Source organism: Phacochoerus africanus, chromosome 14 (genome assembly GCF_016906955.1).
Source record: "Phacochoerus africanus isolate WHEZ1 chromosome 14, ROS_Pafr_v1, whole genome shotgun sequence".
Classification (NCBI taxonomy): Eukaryota; Metazoa; Chordata; class Mammalia; order Artiodactyla; family Suidae; genus Phacochoerus; species Phacochoerus africanus.
In genome coordinates, this window is record NC_062557.1 from 35,560,150 (window position 1) to 35,585,099 (window position 24,950).

Here is a 24,950-nt window from a genome sequence, read left to right on the forward strand (position 1 = left end):
GGCATATGGAGGTTTCTGGGTTAGGGGTTGACTTGGAGCTGCAGCTACCGGCCCACATCCCAGCTACAGCAAAGCAGGATCCAAGCCACGACTGTGACCTATACCTCAGCTTGCTGCAATGCCACATCCTTTAACCTACTAAGCAAGGCCAGGGATCGGACCTGTATCTTCAGGATACTAGTCAGTTTCTTAACTTGCTGATTCACAACAGGAGCTCCTGGTAGCATCTTTGGAATGGCCAGCATGGTACAAAGTACTGCGAGAGACAGATTAATACTCTTTAGTAGGTTTTGGCTTTCACTAAGCTTAAATTATAATGGGGAAACAAGATTCAGATAAATGAAGCAAAGAATAGAAAAACTGTTAAGTTAGTTAAATGTTCAACTGTATAATTAATTAGTATAGGATAGAATATTGTAGGGGCTTGAAATTCCATATTATACGGGATAGAGTAAATAATGAAAGATAGTACTATCTTGTTCTTTTTTTTTTTTTTTTTTTCTTTTTCGGCTACCCCGAGGCATATGGAGTTCCTAGGTCAGGGATCAGATCCAAGCTGCAGTTGCTACCTAAGCCGAAACTGTGGCAACACCAGATCTTTAACCCACTGTGCCAGGTCGGGGATCGAACCCACATCCCAGCACTCCCAAGATGCAGCCAATCCCATTGTACCACAGTGGGAACTCCAGAACTGTCTTGGTGTTGATTTTGGCCTTAATTGTCAGAGAATGTAAAAGTGTCAGAAACCTTGGGAGAAGGTGACTATACATTCTTTAAATTCAGTATAAGAAAGGAAGTAATTGCTAAGTACATCCAAATGTATTACATACTCTTGAAAAGCCATTTAAATATTTTCTGATAGTTATTATCATAAGACTAGGGATTTTCTAGATGAGAATATAAATCCTAGAAAAAGTAGAACAAATATATGAAATTCTAACTATAATCATATATGTTACCAATGAGAAAGAAAAGCCATTTAAAGAAATCTAAATGGCCAAACAGATGAACCCAAATTTAAAAATAATATTTATAACAGCAGCATATAACCAGCATATAACCCGTTGTGGCTCAGTGGTTAATGAATCTGACTAGGAACCGTGAGGTCCCTGGCTTTGCTCAGTGGGTTAAGGATCCGGCATTGCCATGAGCTGTGGTGTAGGTTGCAGATTCAGCTCGGATCCCGAGTTGCTGTGGCTCTGGCGTAGGCTACAGCTCTGATTTGACCCCTATCCTGGGACTCTCCAATGCTGCCAGTGTGGCCCTAGAAAAAGACAAAACACACACACACACACACACACAAAAGAATAAATATAAGTTAGAAAAATGGGAGCAGGAGTTCCTGTCATGGTGCAGCAGAAAGGAATCCGACTAGGAACCTTGAGGTTGCGGGTTCTATCTCTGGCCTCACTCAGTGAGTAAAAGATCTGGTGTTGCTGTGAGCTGTGGTATAGGTCACAGATGTGGCTCAGACCCTGTGTTGCTGTGGCTGTGGTGTAGGCCGGCAGCTGTATCTCCGATTAGACCCCTAGCCTGGGAACCTCCTTTATGCCTTGCTTGCGGCCCTAAAAAGCCAAAAAAAAAAAAAAAAGAAAGAAAGAAAAGAAGAGAAAATTAGGACCAATAAATTGAATATACTTAATATCACTTGCACTGAGTTATTTTTCTAAAGTTTTAAAACTCATATATAACACATGACAATGTTAATTATATTTATCATGTTGTATCTCCCCCCTCTTTTTAAGATGTATGTAGAATATGAGAGTTCCCACTGTGGCACAATAGGAGTGGCAGCATCTTGTGAGCACTGGGACGAGGGTTTGATCCTCGGCTCTGCACAGTGGGTTAATAGGATCTGGTGTTGCCGCAGCTGTGGCTTAGGTCTCAACTGCAGCTTGGATCTGATCCCTGGCCCAGGAGCTCCATGTGCTGCTGGGCAGCCAAAGTTGAAGGGAAAGAAAAAAAAAAGGTGTGTAGAATATGGACAGATAGAACCAGAATTGGGGATAGACGGTATAGTATTCATAGATGACAGAAAGAAAATGGAACTTTTCAGTTACTGTTTTGCTTCCCCTTTCTCTTCCATTAAGAATGATTTTAAAACTGGAAAGATAAGAACAAGTCTAGATAAGAAGGAATTGATGACTAATATGGATTAGGAAATAATGAGAGAAAACCTAATGACCATAAATGCGTTTGTCTTGAAGTTTTAGACATTATTTCCATGGTACTGAAGGAACTTGCAGATATAGTGTCAGAGATATTGTGGGTCATCTATGAGAAATTATGCAGAACAGGTTACCAGGAAATTGTGAGAAACGCAAATGTCTTAATTTTTCCATTTATGGAAAGGGCAGGTTATGGAAACAACTGCCCAGTAAGCTTGACATTGATTCTTAGCAAATTCTAGTATGGTTTATTGGGAAATGGTTTAAGAAAATATAAGAGTGATTTATACTAATCAGTATGAATCAAAATGGTTCACAAAGAATATATCATTATAAACCATTTCCTTTCCAGTTTTTTTATTTTTTTGTTTTTTGTTTTGTTTTGTTTTTTGGTTTTTTGTCTTTTTAGGGCGGCACTCTTGGCATATGGAGGTTCTCAGGCTAGGGGTCTAATCGGAGTGGTAGCTGCTGACCTGTACCACAGCCACAGCAACGCCACATCCGAGCTGTCTGCAACCTACACCACAGCTCACGACAACACCAGATCCTTAACCCACTGAGTGAGGCCAGGGATCGAACCTGCCACCTCATGGTTCCTAGTTGGATTCATTAACCACTGAGCCACGACGGGAACTCCCACAAGAATTTATTGAATTATCATTCGATAAGCTAATGTGTCTTGTTCTCAAGACAATATTTAACAAGATTACATTTGAGATCTAAGTGAATAAAGATGTGACATACTGCTGAAATAGGGTATAGTTGCTGAATAGCCACATCCTGAAAGTATTGATTAATTTACTTGGTGTGGCCTAGATGGAGGTTTTACTGGTAGTATGCTGAATTTTACTCTTTCCTGATAAGCATTTTTAATGAAAATACTAAAGAAAGATATTGAAGTCATGATTACCAGACTTTTTGAAAATATCTTCCATCTAATGGGTAGATTAAAAAAACTAAGATTTGGAATGGTCTGAACAAGCCGGAGCCTCGACAAAAATTAGCAAGATAAAAGTCTGAAAGTGTACATCTTAAATCTATAAGTATTGGTTGCACATTAAGGAAATTCAGTGTGGAAAGGATCTGAAATTACCAGGTCGCCACAAATGTAATAGGAGCTTGCAATTCTTATTCTGTCTGAAAAACAATTCAAAAAATCCCAGTGGCATAGACTTTGGTGATGTTAACAGACTGCTGGTCCAGATGACTGGCTATGGCGTTCCTGTTCTGTGTTGGCCACTCTGCATTTGGAGTTCAGTTTTGATGTTATCACGTTTTATGAGGAGTTTGAAAAACTAGAGTTTCTAAAAAATGGTAATTAGATATAGTAGATCTCTTAGAAACCAAATAATACAAGGAATTTGTGACAGAATTGGTCATTGGTATTATCAAAAGAGAGAAATAATTGTAGTGTTTACAAATATGAAAAGGCTTTTTTTCTAGAAGAGGAAGCTGCTTAGTTTGGTATCGCTCTAGGACAGGGGTTACAAAATTTGGTCCAGGCTCACTGACTTTTTATAAATAAAATTTTATTGGAACACAGCCATGCCCATTCTTTTATGTGTAGGCTGCTTTTGCTCCAGAAGCAGAGTGGGGCATATGACAGAGACCGTATGGCCTGCAAAACCTTGGAAGGTGCTTGCCAACTCTTGCTCTAGCAGATACCAGAACTTTTCGGTACAAGTTTTAGGAAGCTTCCTGTAGAACAGTCCACCAGATTTTTTGTGTGTTCTTTTTTTTTTTTTGTCTTTTTGCTATTTCTTGGGCCGCTCCCGAGGCATATGGAGGTTCCCAGGCTAGGGGTCGAATTGGAGCTGTAGTCACCTGCCTACGCCAGAGCCACAGCAATGCGGGATCCGAGCCGCGTCTGCAACCTACACCACAGCTCACGGCAACGCCGGATCGTTAACCCACTGAGCAAGGGCAGGGACCGAACCCGCAACCTCATGGTTCCTAGTCGGATTCGTTAACCACTGCGCCACGACGGGAACTCCTTTTGTGTATTCTTATTTACTTATTTATTTATTTTTTCTTTTAAGAGCCACACCCGAGGCATATGGAAGTTCTCAGGGGAGGGGGGTCGAATTGGGCCTGTGCCACAGCCACAGCAATGAGGGATCTGAGCTGTGTCTGTGACCTACACCGCAACTCATGGCAATGCCAGATCTAGGCCAGGGATGAAACCTGCATCCTCATGGATACTAGTTGGGTTCATTACCACTGAGCCACAACAGGAACTCCTCAAACTAGAACAGCTTTTTTTTTTTTTTTTTTTTTTAAGCTGCGACCGCAGCATGTGGAAGTTCCTGGGGCAGGGATTGAACCTGCTCCGAATTGCAACCTGTGCCACAGCAAAGCCAAATCCTTAACCTGCTGTGCCTTATGGGAACTTCCTTGTTTTTTAAATAGAGCTGTCAATCCTGGAATGAACTTTTGTGTAAGATATTGGACCCTTTGTCTTCTGCTGGAGCTTTTTCAGGGTGAGACATTGGAGTAGATTATTGATCACCTCAAGACTAATGCTGTTGGAGTTCCCTTTCGGCTCAGTGGGTTAAGGATCTGACATTGTTTCTCCTGTGGCTTGGGTTACTTCTGTGGCAAGGGTTCAATCCCTGGCTCAGGAACTTACGCATGCTGTGGGCATGGCCAAAAGAAAGAGACTAATGCTGGAAAAAAATCATTCAGTGCATATAATATTAAGTAATTATTGTTCTTATGGGTGACATATATGTTCACCCTTGGTTATATGCCACTCCGCTGTCCTTTGTGACTATTATTAATTGTCTAATGTTCATTAATGATATTGCTGTATGTAAAGAGAAGGTCCTTATTTTCATAGGATGCATGCTGAAATATTTCAGGAGTGAATTGACATTATATTTGCAAGTTATTTGCAGATAGTTTGGGAAAAAATAAGTACATACATATACATAAATACAATAAAAACAAATTGTAAAATTAATTGATTTCTCATTTTATCAAAAACCATTTTGAGGTACTGTTAAATAATTTGTAATTTTAACCACTTTCAGTTAATTTTTCTAAACAGTTTTATAAAATTGTAAAAAAAATTATACACTATAGAGCAGAGTAGATGATATTGGCTTTGAAGAATAGAGGAGGGTTAAGATAAGTAAGGAGGAATGAAAAAGAAGGACTTCTTGAATTAAATTGAAGAGTGTAATTCAGAAAAAAATATTTCCTCCTTTGCTAAATGCTGATCATGATCATAGATGCTTAAAAAAAAAAAGAAAGACTTGAAAAATAGAAGTAAAACCTTTTAAAATAATTTTCAAGTCTATATGAAATCTTAACCATGTTCAAGAAACAGTATCTCATTTTATATCTCATTTAAACATACAGGTTTCCCTATTTGGATCCACCTAATGAGAGACTTATTTTGGAAGCTCTTAAACAACTTTACCAGTGTGATGCTATTGACAGGTAAAAAAAATCAAGCATAATAGGTGTTAGTATCTTTTGAAAACAGGGTTCTTAATACTTTCCTTTATCAGAAAGTGATTCGTTTGAATTAACTGGATTGCTTTACCTGAAATCAGAATTTATCCTCAGTCTTTCTTCACCACAATTCTGAGATTGTACCATAAAACTAATTTTGTTTAATGTTAGTATCATTTAACAAGTAATTTCTGAGTACCATTTCAGTGCCAGGCATTGTGCTGGGTACACCAAAATGATAAGAGAGCCAGAGTCCTTGTTCTTAGGATTGCGTGATGGGAAAAGATTTGGTAATTATCATTGTCTCATTTCTCTAAGGACATCTTCCATGCTTCTGTGTCTTTTATTATACTATTTTATCCTGCCTCGTTGTTTGGTTTTTTGGATATATAGGCCCTTGACAGCAAGAAATTTATCATCTTTATATTTCTCTTATCAACAAGCATAGTGTATCATTTCTTATACTGAATTGAATTTCTGGAGGTGATTTAAAATAATTAAATTATATCTGACTTATTCTGAATGATGAACATTTCATTTTTACTCTCCTAAGGTAGGAAGACTTAAGAACTTTTTCTTTCTATTAAGGAGTGGCCATGTGACCAGATTGGGTTTGTCTATGGTAGAGTTTCCTCTCCCTCCACATCTGACATGTGCAGTAATAAAGGCTGCTTCTCTGGACTGTGAAGATCTATTACTTCCAATAGCAGCAATGTTGTCTGTGGAAAATGTCTTCATTAGACCTGGTAAGAGGTTTATTGATGAGGTTTTTTTAATTAATAGATTTTTATTTTTAGAGCAGTTTTAGGTTTGTAGAAAAATTGAGGGAAAGTGCAAACACACACAATTTTCCTTCTTATTAACATCTTTCCTGAGTGTGGTACCTCTGTTACAATCGATGGCCAGTATTGATACTTTATTATTAAATAAGGGATCACTGTGTTGTAAATTCTTGGGGTTTGGCAAATCTATAATGACGTATATTCACCATCAGTGTATAGTGCAGAATAATTTCACTGTCTGCTCCACTTACATTCCTACATCCCTTTGCCCAAACCCTTAGCAACGACTGATCTTTTTACTGTGTCCCTAGTTTTGCCTTTTTCCAGAATATATTGGAATCATACAATTTGTAGCCTTTTCAGATTGACTTCCTTAACTTAGAAGTGTGCATTTAAGGTTCCTCCATGCCATTTTGTGGCGTGATAGCTCATTTCTTTCTATTGCTGAATACTTTTCCATTGTGTGGGATTTGTTTATCCATTCACCTATTGAAGGACATCTTGATTGCTTTCAAGTTTGGACAGCTGTGGGTAAAGATGCTCTACACATTTGTGTGCAGGTTTTTGTGTGAACATTGATTTTCAACTCACTGTTAACTGTGTGATAAGAGTATGTCTAGATTTGTAAGAAACTACCAAACTGTCTTCCAAAGTGTCTGCACCATTTTGCATTCCCACCAGCAATGGGAAGTAACTTTCTGAGATTCCTGTTGCTCCACATTCTCGTCAGCTTTTGGTGTTGTCCGTGTTTTGGATTTTGGCCGTTCTAATAGGTATGTGGTGATTTTTCATTGTTTTAAATTTGCAAATCCCTGATGACATATGATGTTTATGACCATCTTTTCATATACTTATTGCCATTTATATATCTCCTTTGGTGAGATATCTGTTCCAGTCTTTTTGAAATCTGGTTGTTTGTTTTCTTATCATTGAGTTCATGTATGTTTTGGGCAAGAGTTCTTTATCAGATGTCCTTTGCAAATGTTTTCTCTCAGTCTGGCTTATTTTCTCATTCTCTTGACATTGTCTTTCACAGAGCAAAAGTTTTTAATTTTAATGAAGTCCACCTTATCCGTTATTCCTTTCATGGGTCATGCCTTAGTGACTTCTGAAAAGTTATCACCATACCCAGGTTCATCTAGATTTTCTCCTATGTCATTTTCTAGGAGTTGATGTCCTTTTTTTCTAGCCCCTTGTGTTCAAGATTCCTTTCCCCATTGTAATTCCTTTGCTCCTTTGTCAGAGATCATTTGACTGAATTTGTGTGGGTCTATTTCTGGGCCCTGTATTCTATACCATCAGTCTGTTTTTCTTCTGTCAGTACCACACTGTCTTAATGATTGAAGCTTTGTAGTAACTCTTAAACCCGGATAGGGTCATTTCTCCAGCTTTGTTCTTCTCCTTCAACATTGTTTTGATTATTCTGGGTCCTTTCTCTTTCTCTGTAAACTTCAAAACCAGTTTGTTGATAATCACAAAATAACTTTCTGAGGAGTTCCAATTGTGGCTCAGCAGTTAATGAACCCAACTGGCATCCATGAGGATACAGTTTCGATCCCTGGCCTCTCTCAGTGGTTAAGGATCCTGGTGTTGCCATGAACTGTAGCGTAGGTCGCAGACACGGCTCAGACCATGCGTTGCTGTGGCTGTAGCATAGGCTGGCAGCTACAGCTCCAATTCGATCCCTAGCCTGGGAACCTCCATGTGCTGTGGCCCTAAAGAGACAAAAAATATTAAAAAAAAAAAAAGAAAAAAGATTCTGAGACTTTAATTGATACTATGTTGAATCTATAGATCAAACTGGAAAGAATTGACATCAGTGTTGTCTTCCTATTTGTGTATATGGTATATCAGTTTATTTAGATCTCCAGCAATTCACTGAACATTTTTTAAAATTATTGAACATTTTTTGATTACCATATTTTTAGTTATATGGGGCATGAAACTAAAGATAAATAATTTTTAAAATTTTGCTACTCTTTTTTTTTTTTTTCTTTTTAGGGCCATACCTGCAGCATATGGAAGTTCCCGGGCTAGGGATTGAATTGGAGTTGTAGCTGTCAGCCTATGCCACATCCACAGCAATACCAGATCTGAGCCACATCTGGAACCTATGCTGCAACTTAAGTCAACACCAGATCCTTAACCCACTAAGCAAAGCCAGGGATCGAACCTCCATCCTCATGGGTATTCCACCAGGTTCTTAACCCACTGAGCCACAATGGGAACTCCCATTTTGTTACTCTTTAACTTAGTTTTTTGAAATAGGGAGTATATAATGTTTCTGGCTGAGTGTTAATTTCCTTTCACTTTAAAGGAGGATAATATGGTGAACCTTTGCCCTGTTATAGTACATTAGTAATGTATTAACCTTTTTTCCCCCCTACAATCAAAAGAAATGGTAGGTCAGTCCTTGTACCCTTCGAGAATTGTTTTGAGGTTTCCATGTCTTTAGACCTCTGCTTCTTTCCTTTCTTGGTGTGTCAGTATGGGACACAACTTAGTTCATCACATATCAACTTTGTTTTCTTCTAATTGGTGGGGGGTGGGATGGCACAATTTTTTTTTCAAGGATCATCTGAGTAGATGGTGTATCTTGCTTGTAGCCAAGACTAGCAATAGTATCCTATCTCACTGGCCATATCCCTTTATAGCTGCGAGTGTTGGGTCCAGATTGGTTTATTATTGCAATAATTATAACGGAGGATATGTTTTTCTATAAAAATACTCTGTAGTTTAATCAGTGTGCTGCCTATCCCAAATCGATTGCAATGTAGGAGTTCCAATTGTGGCCCTGTGGGTTAAGAATTCAGCTAATATCCATGAGGATACAGGTTCCATCCCTGTCCTTGTTCAATAAGTTAAGGATCTGGCTTTACCACAAGCTGTGGTGTAGTTCGAAGATGCAGCTCAGATCTAGTGTTACTGTGGCTGTGGTGTAGGGCTACAGCTGCAGCTCTGATTCAACCCCTAGTCCAAGAACTTCCATATGCAACAGGTGCAACCCTAAAAAGAAAAAAAAAAAAGATTGAAGTATATTTTAAGTGTCAGAATTTTGACTTAGTGATACCCCTAATTGCAGTGTTTTTTTTCTAGTAAAATACTACTATGTGCAGTAAATAAGTGGCTCTGATCTGGCATTGCTGTGATGCATAGGCTGGCAGCTTCAGCTCTGATTTGACCCTGGGAACCTCCATATGCCACGGGTGCTGCCCTAAAAAGACCCAAAAAAGAATTGCTAAGCTATCCATTGTGAAAGGTAGCCCTATATAACTAGAGTTCAATATTTGCTTACAGGAGCTCCCTGGTGACTCAGTGGGTTGAGGATCCAGCATTGTTACTGTGGCTTGGGTTCTGTCCCTGACCCAGGAACTTCTGTGTGCAGTGGGTGCAGCCAAAAAAAATTTTTTTGCATGTAGTGAAAAGTATAAATCATAAGTGAATCAGTGAATTTTGTGAAATATTCAGGATCAGAGCCACATCTATGACCTACACCACAGCTCATGGCAACATCGTATCTTAACCTACTGAGCCAGGCCAGGGATCAAACCCACATCTTCGTGGATACTAGTCAAGTTCTTAACCCAGTGAGCCACAATGGGAACTCCTGAGGTTTGAAAGATTTTTTTTTTGTCTTTTTTTTTGCCATTTCTTGGGCCGCTCCCGAGGCATATGGAGGTTCCCAGGCTAGGGGTCTAATCGGAGCTGTAGCCGCCTGCCTACGCCAGAGCCACAGCAACACCAGATCCAAGCCGTGTCTGCGACCTACACCACAGGTCACAGCAATGCCGGATCTTTAACCCACTGAGCAAGGGCAGGGATCGAACCCGCAACCTCATGGTTCCTAGTTGGATTCGTTAACCACTGCGCCACAACTGGAACTCCTTTTTTTTTTTTGAAAGATCTTTAATCCATTTTGAGTTTATTTTTATATATGGTTTGAGAAAATGTTCTAATTTCATTTTTGATATTCTTTTTCATACATTCTCAATGTATGTAGCTGTCTACTTTTCCCAGCACCATTTATTGAAGAAACTGCATTTTCTCTATTGTATATTCTATCCTCTTTTGTTGTAGATTAATTCATCATAAGTTTATTTCTGGGTGCTCTTTTCTCTTCCATTGATCTATGTGTCTGTTTTTGTGCCAGTACTGTGCTGTTTTGATTACTTTGTAGTATACTCTAAAGTCAGGGAGTGTGATACCTCAAGCTTATTTTTTTCTCGAGATTGCTTTGGCAGTTCAGGGTCTTTTGTGGTTCTGTATAAATTTTAGGACAATTTGTTCCAGATCTGTCCAGAAAATATCAAAGGTATTTTGATGGGGAGTCCATTAAACCCATTGACTGCTTTAAGTAGTGTGGATATTTCAACAATATTAATTCTTCCAACCAAGGAACACAAGATATCTTTCCTTTTTTTATATATCATCTTCCTAAGTATTTTATTCTTTTTGATACAATTTAAAATGTATTACTTTCTTACTTTCTCTTTCTGATAGTTCATTATTAGTGTATAGAAAAGCAACAGATTTCTAAATATTAATCTGTGTCCTGCAACTTCACTGAATTCATCTATTCTAATAATTTTTTGGTGGCTACTTTAAGGTTTTCTATGTATAGTATCATGTAATCTGCAAATAGTGACAGTTTTACTTCTTTTACAATTTGAATGCCTTTTATTTCCTTTTCTTGCATGACTGCTGGGTTCAGACTTCCAATACTATGTTAAACAGAAGTGGCTAGAGTGGGTATCCTTTTCTATTTCCTGATTTTAAAGGATAGGCTTTCAGCTTTTTGCCACTGAGTATGATGTTAGCTCTGGGTTTGTCATAAATGAGACCAAACATTTCACATATCAGAGAAACTTGCAACAACCAGAGTTGTCCTGATATTCTGGAAGACTATGCAGATGCCCAAGTTTGTACCTTCTGAGAAGCAAAAGGAGGGGGAACATCTGAGCCTCTGGTCTTTGGCTGAACCTAACACAAACTCATAAACTTCCTGAACTGTGGAAATAGTCTCCAAATCTCACGACATAGATCCAGCAGTAAAGATTAGTGGTTTAAGGGGCTTAGGAACAACCTCTGACCAGTCAGTGCTAACTGCTGAAGTTAAAATGTACAATAAGCAGGGGGAAGTGTGATGGACTGGGAGCTTGGGGTTTATAGCTGCAAACTATTACATTTAGAATGGATGAGCAGGAGTTCCTGTTGTGGCTCAGCAGGTAACGAACCTGACTAGTATCCATGAGGATGTAGGTTTGGTCCCTGGCCTCGCTGTGGGGATACGGGGTGGGGGGGTTACCTCATTGCCGTGAGCTCTGGTGTGGGTCGAAGATGTGGCTCGAATCCCATGTTGCTGCAGCTGTGGTTTAGGCTGGCAACTGCAGCTCTGATTCGACCCCTGGCCTAGGAACTTCCATATGCTGTGGGTGCGGCCCTAAAGAGACTAAAAAACAAAAACAAAATTTTAAAAGTTTGGCTGGTCTGCCTCAATTTTTGCTGGAGTGTCTGTATGGGTATTTATACCAAGCTGTTAGTCTCCACGGAGTACTAACTGATTAATCTTAGTTTTAGACAGTGCCCTGGGGCATAAATTCCTCCATAGTTTGATCTCCATAGTTAGGCACCTTGGCAGCGACATTCCTCGGCATCACCCAGGTCTGAGTCCCTGAGGCAACAATTGCTACCAGTTTATTATTCATACTTAGAGAGATGCTCTTGCTTTATATACATGTATGACCTAGGCTTAATTTTTAAACTGGGATCGTCAAGAACTTCAACCACTACAAAATGCAGCTTCAGTTTTTGAGCATGTGACTTACTGAGGTATCGTTCCACCCCAAAATATATATTGGCTGTCCAAGTGCAGATGTAGTCTTTATATAAGCAGTCCTTTTGGACATGGGTCTTAGTCATTGTAGATTACCTAATTTAGTTTATTATACGCTTATTGGTAAAAACTGGCTCATATCTTCAGATCTAACATTGAATAAAGGTTTTAAACATCAAAATGATGATACTCTTGACATATTTAATAATCTCTCTTTTGCTATAGTAGACTGGCTACTCAATGTCCGCTAGTATAGATAATTGCTTTGAAAGTCAGACAGTAGAGTGAGAGCTCTTAAATGTTAGTAGATGGTAAACAGTGTTGCCTTAAAATGGAACAAATTTAAAATAACATTGTATTGGTTTTGTTTTATTTTTTATTCTATTTTTTATTTTTGTTTTTTGGCTGCACCCACAGCATGTGGAAGTTCCCAGGCCAGGGACTGAATCTGAGCTTCTGCTGTGACCTTCGCCACAGCTGTGGCACTGCCAGATCCTTAATCCACTGCACCAAAGCAGGAACTCCAGTTGTAAAAATTTTAATTATTTTAGCAGTAATATTTTTAGAAATAAATGGTACGTTTTGTGTATATGATACCTACAGCCTTGTCCCCCTCCTTCAGCTCTGAGAATGTAGTTATTGAAACCCTTTCTGTGTAATAGTTTGTTTTCTGATTATTCTATGGAAAAGTGTGGAATTATCTTCCCAAAGGGAGAAGTTCAGCTGATACAGCCTTGTTTTGCTGCTTCAGCTTCTTATTTATAGTTTTGCTTCAGTAGCATCTACCTATTTGCATGAGGTAAAACTGGTAATAGAATTTCATCTGGGGAAAAATAGTACAGAAAATGACAACTCTACTGGGAAACTAATTAAAGATGGAGAGTCAAACTACTGTTTAGTCAGAGAATAAACTTGCTGAGATTGTAGGAACTGTGTGTGATACGGTTTTTGACTTTCCTCTACAAACCCTGAATTTACTGTGGGACTTCTGTCAGTTTTAATTTTAATTAATTGGGTTATTTTTGAGGGAAGAGTTAAGGAAAAGGAACAAAAATATGTTCTGGAGTTCCCGTCGTGGCGCAGTGGTTAACGAATCCGACTAGGAACCATGAGGTTGCGGGTTCGATCCCTGCCCTTGCTCAGTGGGTTAACGATCCGGCGTTGCCGTGAGCTGTGGTGTAGGTTGCAGACGCGGCTCGGATCCCGCGTTGCTGTGGCTCTGGCGCAGGCCAGCAGCTACAGCTCCGATTGGACCCCTAGCCTGGGAACCTCCATATGCCGCGGGAGCGGCCCAAGAAATAGCAAAAAGACAAAAATAAATAAATAAATAAAATTTTAAAAAAATATATATGTTCTATGTTTTCCCTTGACTTTGAGAATAATAGGAAGAGAGAAAGACAAAGAAAGTTGTAGCAATGTGAAAAAGCCAGAAAAAGCAGTGTGCTCTCTACGTTTTTTGTGGGGTTTTTTTGTTTGTTTGCTTTTGGTTTGGTTTTGTTTTGGTTTTGGCCGCATCTGCAGCATGCAGAAGTTCCCAGGCCGGGGATCAAACCCATGCCACAGCAGTGACAAGGCCAGGTCCTTAACCTGCTGAGCCACCCAAGAACTCCCTCTGCATTTTTTAAAGTGTGAGCTGGGGAGTTCCCATCGTGGCACAGTGGTTAACGAATCCGACTAGGAACCATGAGGTTGCGGGTTTGATCCCTGTCCTTGCTCAGTGGGTTAAGGATCCGGAGTTGCCCTGACCTGTGGTGTAGGTTGCAGACGAGGCTCAGATCCCACGTTGCTGTGGCTCTGGCATAGGCTCAGCTACAGCTCCGATTAGACCCCTAGCCTGGGAACCTCCATATGCCGCGGGAGTGGCCCAAGAAATGGCAAAAAGACAAAAAAATAAAAAAATAATAAAGTGTGAGCAGGTAGCTATTCTAAAGAACAGAGATCCAACACTAACCATGCAGAGTTAATCTTCACACAGTATAAACTGAGTTTAAAATTGGTAATCCACTGAAATTTATTGTAGTTATTCTGACATTTTAATAAGAGACGATAAGCCATCTGTGTATTAGAGCCAAACTGAACATTTCTAGGGTCAGCCGGAGGCAGAGAAGGGAAGAACTGCACCATAATAGGATGCTTCTCTGAGGCTTTATAGCGCAGAGGCAGCTGGAACTCTACATTTGTATAGCAGGTAATACCACAGTACAAGGATGTAGGAGCTTCTGACTGATAGATAGGCTCAGTGCTGGGAGCCAGGACAGGGTTGATGCTTGAGTCTAGTGTAGTTTGACTTTTGGCATTAGTACCTTCTGGGCAAAGTGTTTGAGTTCATGAAATTAGATATTTTGGCTTAAAAATCAATATCCCTGATTGGTGCAAGAGATAGGCATTATATCTTTGCCTTGGCAGGGCCATTTGTATGTCCTGCTCTCCCTTTGCTCTCCCTTTGTCTCTAGTTGCTTCCTTCAGTTGTTACCCAGGTCACATAGTGCAAGCTGTTTAAAACCTAGGATAGAAGACTTTTATATCTTCGTGAATGTTTTGTTTAATCAGATTGCTTTCTTCCTAATAGGAACTGCTGCTTTGCAGATTCACATTGTAGTCTGTATAAGTGCTGCTCCCTGGAATCAGGCAACATGGTGTCTCTGCTAAATCTGGCTATGGTGCATATACTGAGGAATAGGAATTGTGGTTTGATGTTGTACAATGAAGGAAGAAGCCAAGGAAATTTTAGGAAAAAAAAAAAAGGTGGGGGGCTCTGAAAGATGAGCCTGGGTAAAGTGCTGGGGAACTTGGGCCGTGAGAACACATCATTCTTGAGTGAGATGGGGTCAAAGTCAGTAACAGAGAAATCTCAAAAACCTAAGGTTGAGCAGAAGAAGCCAGATTCATAAAGTGCATTTATATAAAGTTCAGAAACAGGCAAAACCCGTCAGTGGGGTTAGAAATCTGCATATGTTTACCCTTGTGGAGGGGAACAGACACAGCAAAAAGAAGGCTCTGGGATGCTGATAATATTCTCAATCTGAGTGTTGGGCCATTGGTATGTTATGTGTGTGAACATTCATTGAGCTGTTCATTATGATCTGTGTAGTTTTCTATATGCATGATATACTTCAAGATAAAGTTAAAAAAGGCAAGTCTGCATATATGATCACCCTAATTGACCATAACAAGGAATTGGATAAATAGATACTGGTTAAATTATGTATGTTCCTTATACCCTTGAGAAATACAATGAAGGTATGTTTGAGAATGAAAAATTCTGTGTGTACTTACATGAAGTTATTATTAAATAAGTGAAATTTCAGGGAGTTCCCATTGCGGCTCAGTGGTAATGTGCCGACTAGTATCCATGAGGATGCAGGTTCAATCCCTGGCCTTGCTCAGCGGGTTAAGGATCTGGTGTTGCCGTGAGCTGTGGTATAGGTTGTAGATGCAGCTCCGATCTGGTGTTGCTATGGCTGTGGTGTAGGCCAGCAGCTGCAGCTCTGATTCATCCCTTAGCCTGGGAACTTCCATATACTGTGTGTGTGGCCCTAAAAAAAGTAAATAAATAAATAATTAAATAAAGTTTCAGAAGGTATATCCTACTTAAGTAAAAATAAACCACTATACGCAGTGTTTGTTTGTGCATAGAAAACATCTTGAAGGACACATACTAAATAATTAACAGTGGTTAGCCTTGAGGATTGGTTTATGGGTAGTGTGACAAAGTGAGGAAAGCTGAACTTCTACGTAATTTTTTTTACTGAGAGCATGAGTTAGTCTTATAGTAAAAATAAATTCCAAATACTATTTTATTATTTTAATTTTTTGTCTTTTCAGGGCTGCACCTTCGGCATATGGAGGTTCCCAGGCTAAGGGTCTAATTGGAGCTATAGCCACTGGCCTACACCAGAGCCACAGCAACTCGGGATCCAAGCCGCGTCTGCAACCTACACCACAGCTCATGGCAACACCAGATCCTTAACCCACTGAATGAGGCCAGGGATGGAACCCGCAACCTCATGATTCCTAGTCAGATTTGTTTCCACTGCACCACGATGGAAACTCCCCAGATACTATTTTAAAGGTAAATTGATTGGGAGAAGTAATGTTGCTATTCTGGTTAAATCTCCAAAGTGCAGTTAAAGAAAAAAAGGAATTGTGGGAATAGTTAGAGACCCACCTCGAAGAGTTAGTATCTCCCTTATTCCACCTCAGAGGATGAGGCAGTGTTTAATGAGCTTGAGTATAGGCACTTGATGTAAAGTAGAACTAACTTGCCTCTCCAATTGTCATTTTAGTTGATCCAGAGTACCAGAAGGAGGCAGAACAGAGACATCGAGAACTGGCAGCTAAAGCTGGAGGATTTAATGACTTTGCAACCTTAGCTGTCATCTTTGAACAGTGCAAATCAAGGTATGTGAGATAGTTCTTTGGCATGGAAAGTATTGGTTTGCAATTGATGCAGTATATATATATATATACACACTGTGTGACTTTAGATGGGTTCAGTGGGGATGATACTGACCTCAAGGTATTTTTGTGAACATTGGTGAGATTTATTTGTGTCAAGTAACTATGACTTAGTAGTCATTTATTGCATAACAGTTGGTTCTTTTCTCTTCCTAAACCTTTCCTGAAAAAGACCTCATAGAATTTTGGTTCTATAGAAGTAGCTTAGATGAGAAAATGGTTGAGTATTTGTTAATACTTACACATATAAAAAGAAACCCATTTACAAATTATTTTGTAAATCAGCACCTACACTGATTTGTTTTTTAAAATTCCTTAAAATGCTTTTTTATTAATTGGATGGATCTCATAAAAAAGCTGATGATTACTTAATAGGCTTCTAGTTTTGTAATGAAAATGAGAACGTTAGGAGTTCCTGTTGTGGCTCAGGGGTAACAAACTTGACTGGTATCTATGAGGATGCAGGTTTGATCCCTGGCCTCACTCAGTGGGTTAAGGATCCGGCATTGCCGTGAGCTGCGGTGTAGGTCGTAGACACGGCTCAGATCTGGCTGTGGTTTAAGCGGGCAGCTGCAGCTCTAATTCAACCCCTAGCCCGGAAACTTCCATGTGCCGAGAGTGTGGCCCTAAAAAAAAAAAAAAGAAGAGAAAAATGAGAATGTTAGACTGTCTTCCACTTTCAGCAGATATTTTTGAGATACCAGTATTTTTGTTTTGCAGTGGAGCTCCAGCTTCATGGTGCCAAAAACATTGGATTCATTGGAGGTGCTTATTTTCTGCATTTCGTGTTGAAGCTCAGCTTAGAGAACTAATCAGGAAGCTTAAACAGGTGATTGCTATAATGATTTTTCCTTGAGTAGCATTTTGGCAAGACCCTCTGTCTGAGTACTCTACCCAAAATTGTGTGTATTTTAAGGTGTTCTAGAATGGCTTGTGGAAATAGGCACTGTTCCTAACCCTGTGTGAACACCCAGCTGTGTTATCCCTTATACTTTTGGGAGGTTCTTTTCCTGGCCTTGGGTAATTTCCTCACATAATGCTAATCAGTATGCTGTTGAACTCTTGAGGCCTGTCTGCAAATCTCTGGAGAGTTCTCTATGTAGTTCTCTTCTCTCCTGAACTCTGGCCTAGGAATTCTAGCCATCCTGGTTTTCCTGGATTCTTAGCTCCATCCCTCTTTTTTTGGCCACATCCGTGGCATGTGGAATTTCCCAGGCCAGGGATCGAACCTGCATCACAATTGCCACCTGTGCTGCAGCTGCGGCAACACTGGATCCTTAACCATCTCCACGACAGGGGAACTTCCTCAGCTCTGTCACTTTAACTCAGGTTCCCCTTAGGTTTTTCCTTTCCTGCACCTTGGTCCAGAGTCTCTCCCAAGGTTGACTGTAAGCTGAGGCCATTGTTGGGCTTTACTTCATTTATTTTTCTTCTTTATTTCTCAGAGATCACTGCCCCTTATTGCTTGACATCTGGTGTTTTGGAAATAATAGTTTCATATGTTTTGTCCATTTTTTGATTGTTTCAAGCAGAGGGGTAAATCTCGTCTTTCTTACTCCATATTGGCCAGTCCTTAGAAATGTGTATTTTTAAAACTAAAAGATTATTTCAAATAACTGTTCTGTGAGATTTACCACTGTTCATATATTCTTTCTATAGCAAAGTGACTTCCCAAGAGAGACCTTTGAAGGCCCTAAACATGAAGTATTGCGGAGATGTCTTTGTGCAGGTTATTTCAAAAATGTAGCTCGAAGGTAAGCATTAAGAGCTTGAGAGATGGTTAGAGAAATACAACTGTTTTTTTTTGTTTTTTGCTTTTTTAAAATTTTGTCTTTTTTAGGGCCACATCCATAGCATATGGATATTCCCAGGCTAGGGGTTGAATCGGAGCTGCAGCTGCCGGCCTACACCACAGCCACAGCAACACAAGGATCCGAGCCACATCTGTGACATAAACCACAGTTCACAGCAACACCAGATCTTTAACCCACTGAATGGGTCCAGGGATCAAACCTGCGTCCTCATGGATACTGGTTGGTTCGTTACTGCTGAGCCACAATGGGAACTCCAAATACAACTGTATTTGATGACAATATTGAACTATTTAATATTAAAGATTGACAGTTTGATTTAAGCTCTGTGATTATGATGACATCTGTTACAATGACCCTTTTCATTAATTGTGTTGATTGGAGTTGCAGGTATTACAGTTTTTAATGTAGTTAGATGGATAGATAGCTATGGTAATAAAAAGAGGTTTTACTATGTATATGTATAATATATGTTTGTACGTGCATAAATACATACATATGTACCTGTGAGATGGGCCAGGAGCAATGACAGTATAATAGCAATGAATATACTTTGTGCCCAGATCTTGACTTAGAACAGCCGTCTGCCACATGAAGGACCCAGGGCTCTTTGGAGAAATACGCCTGGGAAAGTACAAGATGAGCCTGAAACATCTTAATTTTGCCAGCAAGCAAGAAGTGATCAATGAAGGTTGAAGTCATGTCAGAAGTACACAGGAGCCAGCTTGAATAGGTCCCAGCCTATGAAAGATGGGATGTTTTGAGCTTCGCAATAGATAATAATAGTAATGGATTCTAGAACCCACTGAATAAAATGTGAAATCATGGGTCTATAATCCTATAAATTAACAAATGAGTAAATTAGAAATTTAACGACAAATGGAATTATATACCTAGTTGAATACCTCTTCTGTGCTTGTAAAGAGTGCTTGTAATTCTTGTTATTTAAAAAGGGAAAAAGTGATTTCTCAGTGAAGAAGCCTAAATCAAGCAATCAAAGAGAATAGCATTAGTAATGAAACAAATCAAAATCATGTTCCTCCTGATAGGATATAATATAAACACAGCATCACTTCTGTGATATTTGTGGGAAAGATCTGTAATTTGAATCCAATCATCCTAAGCAGATAAAATCAAGTTGAGGGACATGCAGTTCCCGTCCGTGGCTCAGGGGAAACGAATCTGACTAGCATCCATGAGGACAGAGGTTCGATCCCTGGCCTCGCTCAGTGAGTTAAGGATCCGGCGTTGCCATGAGCTGATGTGGCTCGGATCCTGAGTTGTTGTGGCTGTGGCAGTGGCCAGTGGCTATAGCTCCAGTTGGACCCCTAGCCTGGGAACCTCCATATGCCACTGGTGTGGCCCTAAAAAGACAAAATATATATATATATATATATATATATATATATACACACACACATATATATACATATATACACACACACACACATATATATATATATATATATATTGAGGGACATACTACAAAATAACTAGCCTATAATCTCTAAAGGTATCAAGATCATGAAGGTCAAAGAAAGACAAGGGGGGTATTCCAGAATGAAGGAGACTCAAGGGACCGTGAAAAGTAAAGGCAATACATGATTCTGAACTGGATCCTTTCGCTGTCAAGGATATTATTAAGACATTTGATCAAACTTCAGAGGGGTCTGCGAATTAGATGTTAATAATGTATCAGGGTTAATTCCCTGTTTTGATGGTTGTGTAATGGTTGTAGGAGAATATCCTTGATTGTAGGAAATTCATATTCAAGTATTTGAGGATAATGGGGCATAAGGTTGGCAACTTTTAAATGGTTCAAGTAAAAAAGATTTTTGTACTGTCCAATTTTGTACTGTACATACATATACACACATATATATATAACGTAGACAAATAATCATAATTCAGTCTGACCTGTCTTATAATAGGAATATACATAAAGTTCCATAAGAAATCAGTTGTGATGATTGAGCTAGGGTATAAACAGTTATGTGGGGGACGCATAGAAGGGGATAAGAATTTGAAGTTAAAAACATGAATTAGAAAAATTATAGAGGAGGTGTTCTAATCATCACATTTTAGAATAGTGAAAATTGTTTATACCTTTAAAAATAGCAATGTAGCATAATATAATGTAAAGAATACTGTATTTAAGTCGGAAGACCTATGTTTGGGACTTGCTTTCGCCATACATTAGTTCTGTGACCTTGAGAAAGCTAGCTGCCTGACTGTCCCCACCCAGGGACTGAGCCCTGGCCTGAGTTGAATCTGTTTTAATAAAGTAAGCTGGCTCTCAAAACTCATAAGTTGTTTCGAGGCTTTATTATGAAGGCATTTTGGAAATTCTAAAGCACAAATGCAATACTATTAATATTACTACTTACCAGAAATATCTCCGTTTATCTAAAATGACTAAGTTGTAACATTAGTTTTTTGTTTTTTTTTTGTCTTTTTGCTATTTCTTTGGGCCGCTCCCTCGGCATATGGAGGTTCCCAGGCTAGGGGTCGAATTGGAGCTGTAGCCGCCGGCCTACGCCAGAGCCCCAGCAACGCAGGATCCGAGCCGCGTCTGCAACCTACACCACAGCTCATGGCCACGCCGGATCGTTAACCCGCTGAGCAAGGGCAGGGATCGAACCCGCAACCTCATGGTTCCTAGTTGGATTCGTTAACCACTGCGCCACGACGGGAACTCCTGTAACATTAGTTTTAAGATTAATTGGTAGAGAAATTATAGTGACAGTTGGATAAATATAAACTGCTGCTTATAGTGCTCTTTGTAATAGAACATATGATAAGTTTTCATCGTTTGTGCTCTGCTTATTTCATTGTGCTTTGGTTTTTTGGTTCTTAGATCTGTTGGGAGAACATTTTGCACAATGGATGGGCGTGGAAGCCCAGTTCACATTCATCCTTCCTCAGCAGTAAGTACTTTATTATTATTTCTTTTTTCTTTTTAATGCCTCCCCTGTGGCATATGAAGATTCCCAGGCTAGGGGTTGAATCGGAGCTACAGCTGCCAGCCTACACCACAGCCACGGCAACAACAGATTCTTAACCCACTGAGCGAGGCCAGGGATCGAACCTGCATCCTCATCGATATTAGTGAGATTGTTTCCACTGAGCCATGATGGGAACTCCTATTATTTCTTTTTGTAAGGTACCTTATTTTTAATAAAAGACATTTGTAAAGGTGTAGGAATAAGTAATATACAGATGTCTTCTACTTTTCTCTTTGAGGATAGGATGAGCATTTATCTATATTACATAAACATTGATTGGCCCATGTCTCCTCTGTAAGAATACAGAGATTAATTCAGAAGAGTTTGGACTGTTAGTATTTGGTTGGTCTAATGTGGAATAAGGCAGGTTATTGAGGTATCACCCTTAAAAGAATTCTTTTGTGTAGCTTCATGAACAGGAAACCAAACTTGAGTGGATCATTTTTCATGAGGTATTAGTTACCACCAAAGTCTACGCAAGAATTGTGTGTCCAATCCGTTATGAATGGGTGAGAGACTTGTTACCCAAGTTGCATGAATTTAATGCACATGATTTGAGCAGTGTGGCCCGACGTGAAGTGAGAGAAGATGCAAGAAGGAGGTGGACAAATAAGGAAAATGTAAAGCATCTGAAGGGTGAGTGAATCACTTGTTCTAGAGCATAAATGTCCAAATTCTCATGTAGTTACAGAAATGCTGTTGCAGAGCTTAGATTCTGGCTCTATCTCCTCATAAAAGCAAAGAGTTGTCACGAATCTCAGACTTAAGTTATTTTTTTACTTCCTTTTTTCCTTCCAATTATGTTTTTCCTTAATCCCTTTTTCTAACATTACTAACAACAAAATCTATTAAACTTTTGCCGTGTGCTAACAACTTACATTACTCCATTAAATTTTTATAGTAACCCTAAGAAGTAACTACATATCCCTACTTTATAGATGGGGAAATAACAGTGTAACTTTGCTGAAAATTCCAAAGCTAACATTTGGTGAATCTGGATTTTGAATCCAAAGAGTTTGACTCCGCGGCTTCTACTCTTAATCATTATGCCATATTGCTTCCCAGTGGTGCTTTACTGGTTTTATTTTGTTCATAAAATTTTGTAAATTATTGCCTTAAACACCCTTTTTTTCCCCCAGGAGATTTTTCCTGAAATGTTAGGTCCTAATTAGAAGGCATAAACAGTTGTACTGAACTGGGACAGAAAGCTTAATTCCCAGCTCACATATAAAAAGCTTTTCAGTAAAGCTTTTTGAGGCTGATTGATGGAGTAAATTGTTATCCTTATTTAACATCACTGAAAAATAGAATGGTGGAGAATTTTGCCCAAGATTATAGAAGAGTCTTTAGAAATTTTGACTGCTAGGTATTTTGTTGCAGTGTAAACTATACTACGTGCTTGAATTAAGGTCAGTTTTTCTGACTCCTCAGGCCTCTGCTCTTATTTTTTAGCCATCAACTATATCATTTCTTTTTTCTTTTTTTCCTTGTCAGGGCCACATCTGCAGCATATGGAAAGTTCCCAGGCTAAGGGTTGAATCGGTGCTGCAGTAACAGCCTATACCACAGCTTACAGCAATGCCAGATCCTTAACCCACTGAGCAGGGCCAGGGTTTGGACCCAAGTCCTCATGGATGCTAGTCATGTTCATTACCACTGAACCACAACGGGAACTCCTGTGTCATTTCCTTTGATAGGGCAAATTTTAATTGCCTTTTTTCTCCCTTAACATTGAAAAATCAGGGCATCTCTCTCTCTTAACATTTCTAGTACTGAAACTCAAAACTAAAGTTTTACTGGATTAGTTTGTAATGTTTTCAGATGGAATATCAAAAGAAGTCCTAAAGAAAATGCAAAGAAGAAATGACGATAAATCCATATCAGATGCACGTGCTCGTTTCCTTGAGAGAAAGCAGCAGAGGTCCCAGGATCACAGTGACACACTGAAGGAAACAGGCTAAGCAGTGAACCCTCCAATTCAGGAAGTAGGAAAAGCAGCCAGAAAATGTGCTTCTACTTTGCCGTTTATGTCAGACAGCACTACCAAGAGGAAGTGGTCAGCAACTTTTCTTAGCATACAAGTTAAAAGCAAATCAAAGCTCATCTGTACCAGTAAATGGAATTTTCGAAGAAAAGATTGGGTTGCCATCGTCATAGGCAATGATACATGAAACCAATGAAAGACAATTTATGTGAAATTTTCCTCACTTCAATTTTGCTGGCCTTAACTGGTATCAAATGCTGTCATTGAGATATTTTCAAAGAACATTGAATTGTATTTAATCAGCGTGTATTCCATTTGCATCGAAGCATTAAAAATTATTTTCCTTAAATCTCTTTAAGGCCTTCTTGTTGCTATTAGAATAGTATTATATCAGGTTTTCAGGTTATGTGACCATTTCCTTCCGAAGGCTGAACCTAAGAGGTTTTTACTCAGCAATACTTAGATGTCTAACTGTTTAATTGCTACAGAGCTTTATAGATATTTAGAGAAAAGACTTAATCAATTAGTAAATAAGAAAATTGCCTATGGCAAGGTTCTTTGTTGAATTAATATTAATCCTTAAGTTGATTTTTCTGGGGTTATACAAATTCCTTTTTATATAAAGTATATTGTTTAAAACAGTAGCTATAGCCATTAACCAAAGGACAGATGATATATATATGTTCTCTTTTGAGCTGGCCCTACATACTTGTATCAGCACCATGTATGTAGGTGGACAGTGTTTCAAACAGCCCTTCCACCTGGCCTACTCTCTTGCCTCACAGCTGCTTGGGTAGGACCGATTAAACATCTGTTAATACCAATCTTGAGAGGGATTTTCAAAGCAGCCAACACTATATCAACAGTGTTTCAAATTGGAACCTTGAGGCCAGTTAGTATCACACTCAGGCCACACTCAGCACTTGCCCACTCTGTTGTTTACTGCCTTGTATTCTAGGTATTTGTGTATTTGTCTGTCTCCCCCCCTAGATTATACGCTCCTTGTGGGCAGGGACTATGTCTTTTTCATCTTTGTATCTTTCATGGCATCTAGCACAGTGCTTTGCACATAGTAGTCACTCAATGTTTGTTAAATAAAACTATTAGTGTCATTAAAATTCAAAAGGCAGTATAATGTGTGTTTTTAGATTTTTTTGTAAAATTTAAGAATCTTAAGTTTTTATGGGTAACTCACTCTTTTACAGTTATTTCCCTTGGCATCTAAACAGTTTTCTGTTCATTATTAGAAACTTGAAGCTTTTATTGAAAAATCCCATGAGGACCTAAATCCATGTGATTGTTGTTGAAGTAAGGTGAGTGGTGATGGTTTCTCCAAACATTCCCAGCGTTGTCAACTTGTTCATTTAATCTTCAGTGCTCTATACATTTTCAGCACATTATTCCCATCACTTTCTCTTTTCAGGCATATGTATCAGTGCCTTTTCTTAAG

General features: G+C 39.1%; 1 protein-coding gene across 2 annotated transcripts in view; it reads left to right on the forward strand.

Annotated features, from left to right (window-relative positions):
• DHX40 (DEAH-box helicase 40) overlaps positions 1-24,632 on the forward strand; it is a 46,616-nt gene extending 21,984 nt beyond the window's left edge. For both annotated transcript variants that reach the window (XM_047757569.1, XM_047757570.1), the window contains exons 11-18: positions 5,532-5,612; positions 6,216-6,373; positions 16,529-16,643; positions 17,421-17,529; positions 18,360-18,454; positions 21,369-21,438; positions 21,924-22,152; positions 23,338-24,632. In XM_047757569.1, the coding sequence (XP_047613525.1) occupies positions 5,532-5,612; positions 6,216-6,373; positions 16,529-16,643; positions 17,421-17,529; positions 18,360-18,454; positions 21,369-21,438; positions 21,924-22,152; positions 23,338-23,477 (997 nt within the window). In that variant the 3' untranslated portion in view covers positions 23,478-24,632. The remainder of the gene's footprint in view (positions 1-5,531; positions 5,613-6,215; positions 6,374-16,528; positions 16,644-17,420; positions 17,530-18,359; positions 18,455-21,368; positions 21,439-21,923; positions 22,153-23,337) is intronic.
• Positions 24,633-24,950: the final 318 nt, after the last annotated feature.